General features: G+C 36.0%; 2 protein-coding genes across 2 annotated transcripts in view; one reads left to right on the forward strand and one right to left on the reverse strand.

Annotated features, from left to right (window-relative positions):
• LOC138032119 (beta-parvin-like) overlaps positions 1 to 10,000 on the forward strand; it is a 212,006-nt gene that overhangs the window by 173,272 nt on the left and 28,734 nt on the right. The window lies entirely within an intron of this gene.
• The window catches only part of LOC138032116 (E3 ubiquitin-protein ligase UBR5-like), a 90,456-nt gene that overhangs the window by 80,066 nt on the left and 390 nt on the right, over positions 1 to 10,000 (reverse strand). The window contains exons 2-5 of the mRNA XM_068879709.1: positions 9,986 to 10,000; positions 2,411 to 2,492; positions 1,291 to 1,367; positions 411 to 469 (exon numbers count right to left, since the gene is read on the reverse strand). The exon at positions 9,986 to 10,000 is cut by the window's right edge and continues 30 nt beyond it. Of these exons, the coding sequence (XP_068735810.1) occupies positions 411 to 469; positions 1,291 to 1,367; positions 2,411 to 2,492; positions 9,986 to 10,000 (233 nt within the window). The remainder of the gene's footprint in view (positions 1 to 410; positions 470 to 1,290; positions 1,368 to 2,410; positions 2,493 to 9,985) is intronic.

Below are 10,000 nucleotides of genomic sequence, written 5' to 3' on the forward strand. Positions count from 1 at the left end.
TATTGACAAAATACATGTAAGAATGTTCTTAAAGTAAAAAAGTGACACCTGAAACCAATGACAAGACCTTAAAGTTTTTATTTCAAGTTTCAAGTGGAGATAAAGTAACTTCAACCTACATACACATGTACATGTAATGTAAATGTTATTTTGTCTACTAACCTACATTGTATAAACATTCATTCTGGTAAATAATAAGGTACAGTATAATTTGATTATTCATAATAATTATTGTATTGCATGCATTTTAATTAAGCGCAATCATAGGTTTCATGCACAGCTTTTTCTTGTTAATCCAATACAAAAAGTATTACCAACCTGTATCATATCTAGAAACATAGCTGCAGAGATGAGTCTTAAAAAGTCATTTCTCTAAATCTGAGTCTGGTGACAGTAAGATCATAACAAACCTGAATGTAATACTATATGAGAAGTTGATCTGGCAGAAGAGTTACTGTTTTCTTCCTCTCTGAAATACAATAGCCGAAAAATTGCAGATTCTTGATCCATGCATCAACATTTACAGTATTTCTTTAGAATGCCAATCCAATATGACAAAAAGTTTTAATCCCGCATTTTTGAAACAACCCCCCCATCCCTGACCATACACAGCAAACACAATTTTTATAACAGTATTATCACTAGAGCCAAAGATCTCTCTGTAGACAATCCAGCATCTTCTCCAATAAATCACACAAGCGATATACTCATTTTTGGATACTTATAAGGTTTTGATGTTATTGTACATGTATTTCTAATTTCTGAGACAAAATAAATAAAATGTCAGCATTCCAGCCCAGACTACATGTAAACAATTTCATGATTGGTTTAAAAGCAGAATCATTCCGCCAAGGAGGAAACCACAAATAAAATATAATATAATATAATATACTAAAATTATGAGTAAAACACACAAACAAGAGGAAGTTTAGAAAAATGTACAATGTAGACTAAAACTTGACGTTTTAGACATTATTTTGAGGTCTATCTATCTTTGACTTTTCCAAACCTGGTGAGGGTAGATTATTTACACAAGATAAGTAAATACTGCAGATGTCTTATCGTCTCACTATCGGAATGTTTCAACTCAAAAGCGGAATATTCCCAAGAGAATATCTGCATTTGGTGAAATCTCTGCACGAAATAAAGTGCAGAGACTAGCTAATTAAAGCATTAATTAGACTAGCAAATTAAAGCATGTCTGTCTAAGTGTACATGTACATGTACATGTACATTTGTACACTGTACTTGCAAACACAAGCATTGAGGTAGTATAGCTGCAGGACTTACCCCGTGGATGAATCTCTTGAGGACAATTCCAGCTTGTCTGGATGAAGGGTAAAAGGAACCCTACATACTTGGCCACTCTACATTTTAAAAAAGGGGACAATATTGAAGGAGATATAGCAAACATGTACCTCAGAGAAAAACTATATTCTGATTGGCTGATAAACGGAGGGTATTAAGCCTGGAACCTGCATCCTCACAAGTGACCCCCGGAAGAATTTAATTTGAGTTACAGTGTACTTTTAACCAATCAGAAAAATAATCTTAGATCTAAATTCTGCAAGGACATGAAATTATTATGTCATACAGCCAGTGAGAAAAAAAATTGATTTAAAGTGTATTACTTCAATTACCGGTAACATTATAAATAATTACAAGAAAATAAGAGGTCTGATCTTTTCAGAATTGTTGAACAAAGGTTTGACTTGGAGAGGCTGAAAAAGTTACACCAAGATGCACAGTACTGCAGCCAGTCCTGCTACAAATGACAGTGAATAGATGTAAAAGGAGGGAACAAAAAGATACAGGAAAGATAGGTGAGAATGATACATGTATGTTAACGATGAGTTAATTTATTTTGTATTTTGATGTTTGGCAGAAAACAAGATATATTTATGATAAATACATCAATATAAACAACTTGTACATTAGGATTAGGAAGTTGACACAACTCGTTTTTGAAATGTATCTGCAAAAATATGAATAAACATGATTCAGTGACAAAAGTCAACCCTACATACACATCAAGTACCGGTAATAAAAAAAACAGTTAATTTTGGTTTAGATAAGTAAGCATGTAGTCATTAGCCAGCGAAGGCAAAATTTAGTGCTTTCAAAAAGTGATAAAAGCATACTGGGAAAAACACTGCGGCAGCAATAAAACTCCTGGATGGAGCCTTCTGTCTTCCCTGTGCTTTATTTGCAAGGGAATGTGGTCGAAATGCGGGTAGATTGTATAAGTTAGTCAAGAGCCCCGTAACGAGCAATGAGCCGTTTCGCACATCATTAGAATGGAAGATTCTAGGTGCATAATTTATCTGTCATTACCATGAATAACAGTCAGTCTGGTAATATGACCCACAAATTGCAACACTGTAGACAGTTTTAACAACCTCTTTCATACCTCCAAAAGGAAAGCCACATGCCTGGGTCCAACTACACATTCTTTAATGACTTCTCCCTTAAGAGCCTCAAGAACAGGAGAACTGAAAAAAAAAAAAAAAAAAAAAGACTTAATTACTTGTATGTATATATTACACAAGATCAGTCCCTTGAGATCTAAGATCTCACTTCATTCCTCAAGAAGGAAATGGTGTCCAACCGACAATTACAGCTGCACCATAAGGGCACTTGGTGCAGTAAAGTTAAAGTGAACAAATTAATAATAATATTATGTTTTATTTGGACAACCCTGGCAAGAAATCTAAGCTTCACTTTTGTTTTATCTCATTGGATGACCCTTACATCTTTTTTTGAATTTCAAATAATAATATTAAGCAACGACAATCATTCATTTCTTGTCCCTTTTTTGTATCTTTGTTTGGGCAATCACATAATTTTGAATGCAATTTGAAATAAATTAGCCAGTGAACGCAGACGTACAATGTACGTATATTCTGGTGGCCCTTTCTCTCCCCAGAAAAACAGCATCTGCAGACACAAGCTGCTAAACAATTTCTGCGATGTAACTACAATACTTTTGGGTTTTTTTTGCCAATCGGAGACAGTCGGGTGATTTCTGTGCGACTCATGTAATCATTATCATTAGCAAACCTTTGAAACGAACAGCTATGAATGAATCGACAAAGAAGATTCCTTGCTGCGGCAAATGTGACATTCTTTGACAGGAAAACGTTTAGTTTCAAATATAAGCTTAAGATCAAATACCACCCAGAAAAATACATTTATACTAAGAACAATAACCTTTCTACATTTTACAACAAGTGGACAAAGAATTTTCCTTTTTAAGATAAGTTTTGTGTTGTTTTGTAAAAGTAACTGGTTAAGGTGTTAGAACGTACTTACATATGCGCTTATATTTATATTTAAGTTTTTATAATCAATACTAAGAATTATACATGCCATCAGCAAATGCGTGGCTGTTTGGCCTTTTTTATTTGCGTGTAAATAAATAATTATTAACATTGTAACAAGTCTTGGAAATTGGTAATGTTATTAGTGTAAGTAACTTATGTAATGTATTTTGTATGCAATGTCACGAATAAATGTTATTTATAAAAAAAAGTAAAGTAAAATTAAAAAAACGTTTGGTTGCAAAGGATCTAAGATAAATGTATTAATATTATTTTGGTACATGTTAAAGTGCTTTGGGCATCTCCTCTTTGACATTTCAAGCCACTTTATGTGTAATAAGATCGATAGAGAAGCTATTGTAGCTATCTGCTGCACAAAATGCTACAAGTATAATCGACTAATACAACACAAAAATAATGTATTTGTTACATATTAATTATTAAAAGGAGATGAGATTGAGGAAAAAAATTAAAAGACGGTTTGATGATGACATTCCACTTCAAGTTAAGAAATCAGCTAAAGATTAAGGTAGTGCACCAGAGGTGAACAAATGTTGGGGGTTTTGGTGACGCTCCCTTGATACTGTAGTTAGCTGCCTAGGAAAAATCACCCCAAGCGCCATTGTAAGCCCAATTGCGTTGGGGCTTGTTAGCCCCTTCACTGATCCTAGTGCTTGGTTTCCACCACAACAATCACAAAATGTCATTAAAAGCCTTCCAAAGTTTCAGCAGGAGCCCAATGTTTACATCAACACCGCTTTGTAAAGCAGAAACTCGAGCCGCTAACTTGACTTCTTGCATGTAAAGGGCATTAAACTTCGAAATAATATCCTGTGGATGTTTCATCGGCGCCATTTGCGGATCGAAATTGATAGTAAACAAACCGACATACCATATGTAAAATTTCAACTTGTCGGCGGTCACGCAATTTATTTTTTGTCTCGGCACAAACACGTATACAACACACAATTTTAGATGCGTAAAAAAAAGAACATGTTTACGCGTATAATTTGTGTGCATAAATTTTGCATCTGCGTTGTTTGCTTATCTCCAAGCAGCGCTGTATTCATTCCAAATACATGTAACACAAAATAAATCATGTGATTACTTATTAATAATAGACCTGAAATATACATATACAGTGTATCACATACTGATACAGTAATCACACAAAAATTGTGCCATCAAGGGCCAGCACTTGACTGGCTATTTGTGGCTTTCTTTGATCATTGACCAATTACATGTAGAATGCCTGGTTTGTTTCCTCTTTTTGGAATGAATTACCTCTTTTCTGTACTGTTACCGAAAAACTGCATTTCTCTTAGCCAATCAGAAGGAATGTTTTCATGTATAAGTAAAACTATAGTAAGAGTAATTCAAGCCATTACAGTTTTTTTGTGCCTTTGTATAACACAGGGCTTGAAATTGCTACCAATACAGTCGCATTTGCAACTGAATTTTTTTCCTTTGCAACTAAAATACATGGAGAAGTCGCAAATTTGTGAGTTGTTTTCACCTTCGCTCTTTCTAACAAAATTGGGTTTTATGTTACCACTTTGCCGCTACTTTTGCTAAAATAAATAAAGAAATGACAAAATTATTTTGTTTCTCGCCTTGAATTTTCTTTAAATCTGAAGATAGCGTAATTGTAGCATATTTTAGCTGGGATGTTATGTGCACAAGCCCATTCCTTTGATATCATTCACCATTTTCAGTGGTTTCTTTACACACAAGTATTGTGGGCTCATATTTTGTTTTGCTAAACTGCTGACAACACAGTGCAGCGCAACGATTTTGCGGCTAAAACTTGCAAAACTGCAACAAGTTCAACGCTTTCATATGTTGTCGCAGAATTGCGACTCAGGATTTTTTCGTTAATTTCAGGCCCTGTAAATGTAATGATTGGTTATTTCTGGCCTCAGACAAGGAAAACCTGGTCCAGGAAAAGGGAAATAATGGAATAAGGCATGAAATTATTGCATAATAATGTTGTTCAACCTACACATCAGAGGGCTACAAAATCTTAGAAAAAATTGTTACTGGCTGCATCTTAAATAATAGACCCTTTCGGCAAAACAGTGCATGCGGGGTAATCAGGATAAAGTGCATGATGAATTTATAGACTTCAGAGTGAGAATGACCGATTAAAGTTTTATTGTGATGGTTTGTAAACGAAAATTTACTGTTTGTCATAAAGGTTTCTCGATCAAATTAAGGTGAGTGTTTGATTCTACATGTATGCTTATTTAGCAGACAAGTATGAGTTGTGTAGAAGCTTTTCAAGTCCATGAAATGGAAAAAAATTATCGATAACATGCCAAAGTGCGGGCAGTCAAGCAATCAATGCTTTTTTGTTAGAGTCAAAATATTTCTTCTTTTTTTTCTCAGATGGAAGATATGGCTTTCAAAGATTTTCTGGAGTTGAGTGTTGGTCAACTCCAGTTTTATTTCAGGATGAGAAGAGGAAAGTTGACAGCAGGTAGCCTGCATAGAAAGCGTTTCTGTTCGAAAGAAGAGCTCCCAAACGATTTTCCGCAAACTGGCTGCGCAAAAGTTGGGGCAAGAGACTGCGGGAACGCTTGCAAGAAGACCCCCTATATTTGAAAAACCTGTTTGCCACGAACAGGGCCTTCTGATTGGTGTGGCATAGTCACAATGATTGACAGGTGACAAATTTTCAAGCAAAATATTACTTTTTAGTTCTAGTGTGACAAAGACAATGACAGAAGATGTGGAAGGTTTTGAATCATGTGTTGAAGCTGAGCAAATCAGGTCTCGGCTTTACATTGAAAAGGGAACAAGAACTGTCAATGTGCCGTCTTTTTAACTGTATAGATGTGATGGCCACTTTGCCAACAGGATTCGGAAAAAGTATAATTTTTCAGGTGTTTGTCATGATGCGCGGAGTTTAAAATAAAAGAAAACGAAGAACAGGTTTCTCCAGTACCATCCATTGCAAAGCATCATACGCGAATGACAGCCTGTGATTTAAATGAAAATCTGGACTGCTTGGACAACATCCATCAAGGGAAATTCAAAACAATTATTACCGGTATATACGCGTCAGCTGAAACCGCTATGGATAAGCGTCATAAGCATTTCCATAATTCAAAAAAAGCAAAAGATTCCTTATTTAACAAAACTTTGGCAGCACTTATTGTCAACAAAAAGTTTGGATTGGACTGAAGTACATGTAAGCTTTCAGTTCGCTTGTAAAAGATACTTTATATTTACACACGATGAATTAATAAAATGCCTGCGAACTACATTGTATCAGAATCTTTATCTGTTTCAGGATCAAGGAAATAAACTGTATTGTATTCAACTTCTCCAATGTAAGCTTGAGTCCTATATCATGAATTGAGCCTGACAAGATGAAGACAATTACGAAGCTCCCCTGTTAATTAAATCTTACCTACTGTGGATTATCAAACTAGCGAGGAGGTTTCCCTGTAATTTCCAGGAGATTTAATACGTATGACTCATTTCGTCAACCAATTTGAAAGTCGCAATGAAATCACCGCTAGTTAAAAATAGCAACTAAAACCTCTTGAATGGTTTTATGGTCTACTTTGGTGGAGTTTTGCATTGAGCGGCCTTCCTACCAATCAAAATCTATACAAGTTAGGTCCCTAAATTTCGTATTTTACGAACGCATGGGTTGCTTATATGTTCTGAAAATTGACTGTGGTTTTCAATGGTTTAAACAAATTTTCGGAAGAAACATAACCATTCTCAACTGGCTGAGAAGATGCCATCACAAATTTAACTTTAACATTACAATGACAAATTCTGTATTAATCGTTCTGTGTCTCCTCGGTGCCTCAGTTTGTTTTGGCGGAAGTCAACATGTGTCAGCAAGGTTATTGATCTGTTATTTGCTAATTTTTTAATAAGATGTCAATCAGTGCATGTCAGGAAAAGGTGGGCATTTTTCAAAAATAGGGGGTCTTCTTGAAAGCATTCCCTCAGTCTCTTGCCCCAACTTTTGCACGGGCAGTCAAGAAATTGCCTGTGGATTTTGAAATTGATTCACGTTTTGAAAATTTATTTTCAACCCAACTAACCAGTAAAAAGGTTTACTTGTATTAGACCCAATTGTCTTTACATAAACCTGCCGCAATCTTTACTTTTTCATTTTTAAACCTGAAAAACATCAGTGGCATTGCCACTTTTCTCGTCTTTCTCAAGTATGGCGTGAAGAATTTGACAGGTTGTGGGTTTTTCTTGCACTAGCGAGTTTCATGATCACCAGAGCAGTAGCAGCAATGTTTTGTTGAGAGAGAGAGATGGATGAAGATCTTGCTGCATTGTTGATCTCAGATAATTAAATAAATAAATAATTAATTAATTAATTTGGGTGACCAACTTGGAGGGCTGGGCACCCCAGCTGAAATGCTTTGAGCACAGCCTTGTAGCTGTAGGCGATTTCACCACAACAAGATCATCCAAATCCTTCCGCAAGTAAGACAGAATTTGATGCACAAGCGATGTCTTAAAATAAGAGTAGGCTTTGCATGCTTTATAAGCCTATTCCAGGCTCCCAGATAGTCAAGAAAGAGAAAAAAATGGGTGCAAAAAATGAGTGGGGATTTGGGTTGAGGCGAGGCGGGGGAGCCTGTAAGCATCTCTTTAAATTCTTCAATCCAGTACACCAGCTCCTGGTAAACCCTCTGATTGGTCAATTTTGACAGTTTACATCAACACTTCCGTCATCATTCAGATTCACACACAGAGCTCACGCATAGCAAGAAAGAAAGATATCAACTCTGCCACCGAGTGTCTTAAAGTTTTCCCAAACGTACAAGCGCTCAGATTCAAGCAAAAGCTGTGTCTGTTGAACTTCACCCGAGTTAAAGATCTGTTTGCACGGCTTCCAACAGGTTTCAGTAAAAGCATAATTTTTCAGTTACATGTATTTTTGCGCGTTTGAAAACTGCACACCGCTTAAAATATACCATCACCAGGTACGATATAATTATATTTCCCATTTTATCACGCACACAATTATTATGTCCCCTGCACGCCACAGTTGTTGGCATTTGAAGGAGCACTCTCTGATGACCCTGACGAACGAGAAAAAATACAATATTATGTTATTCGTTCTTATGCAAATACCTGGCAGGGTATTCAAATTTACCAGTTAAGCTCAATTAAATTTCTGCGTGAAGATCTCATCACCTTCGAGAAAAAGAGAGAAAAAAGAAAAAACACTTTACAATACCGCGAAAATTGGCCGGAAACAAGCATGTACATTGTACATGTATGTGGCCACTGAAATGATAAAATTCTTTACTGTTTTAAAACTTGGGCACTGGAATTTTATCATTTCCGAGGGGTTTCAGGAAGAAAAGGTGATGGCTACGTGCATGTACATACATGCTGCAAATGCAATTGAACTCATCCACAATAATGACATGAAATATCAATCTTTCACATTCATTATCAGTTGTCCTGAAGCATCAGAGCTGAAGTCCGTTGATGAGACCATATTATCATCCAGGCCAGAAACTTCAATGGTTGGATTTCATTTGATTTGCATTGATTGTTAATTCCAGTTTACTGTGTCCCGAATTAGTGCTCCAGCGCTAGAACGACTTTCCTTTCTGTTTTCCTTGGAAAACTCAACAGAGTGTCGGGAACTCACAGTTTTTGAACTGGTCATATCTTGGAGTCGAATTTGCTTAAGGAGATACTCTAGCTGGTGATTTCCTTGACACTTGTTTTGCGGGCGGTTTGACAATGCCTTTGTTTGCTTGTAAAGTTATTTTCTTAAAAGTGCTTTAAATTCTGGCCAATGCCCTCGCACAAGTAAGACAACTGACATTGGAAAGTGATAAAATCAACTCCAGAAGAAATGTTTTGACTCAAAACAACCAAGCACCAATTGCTTGACTGCCCACACTTTGGCATGTTCATGATAAATTTTCTCCATTTCACGGACTCAAACAGCTTCTACACAACTCATACTGGTAAATAAGCAAACACTCATATTGATTTGATTGAGAAAACGTTATGACAAACGGTAAATTTTCTATCACAAACCATCACAATAAAACTTTGATCAGTCACTCTCACTATAAAGTCTATAAGTAAATTCATCATGCACTTTATCCTGATTACCCAGCATGCACCGCTATGAAGAAAGGATCTATTAAGCATTCGGGCAGCAGATACATGTAGTGGAGGAGTCCTAATTCTTTGTCATAAGTGAAAAAATTGTAGTTGATAAGACAGGTGGATAAATTATTGCTGAGACATGATGAAGCCAAAATGGAACTTGTAAATGATTACACAATAAATAAATGACCACTGGCAAAATTGCCAACAATCTACAAATGCCAATCTTGTGTAAGATGGCAATTTTAACTGTGTAATAAACGATATAAGAGATCATATCTCTGAGTGACTCATGTAGACTCGTGGCGCCAAAAAATCTACATCGTTGTCTAGTCCGGATCCTGGTGGAAATTTATGCATCGTGGTCAATGAAGATACAGTACAAAGTACTGCTCGGCTATTTTTTCGTCGCTTAGTTTCAACATAAAATTCAGCAATGAAAATATGTTTCAAATATTTTCGAGATCACCCAAATATGAGTACCATGGCCAGCTGTTAAAGTTTATGAGAAGAGATCCAGAAGGCTGATCGATCATTTTCCATACCTTAAGTAACTTGGT

Source organism: Montipora capricornis, chromosome 14, assembly GCF_036669925.1.
Source record: "Montipora capricornis isolate CH-2021 chromosome 14, ASM3666992v2, whole genome shotgun sequence".
NCBI lineage: Eukaryota > Metazoa > Cnidaria > Anthozoa > Scleractinia > Acroporidae > Montipora > Montipora capricornis.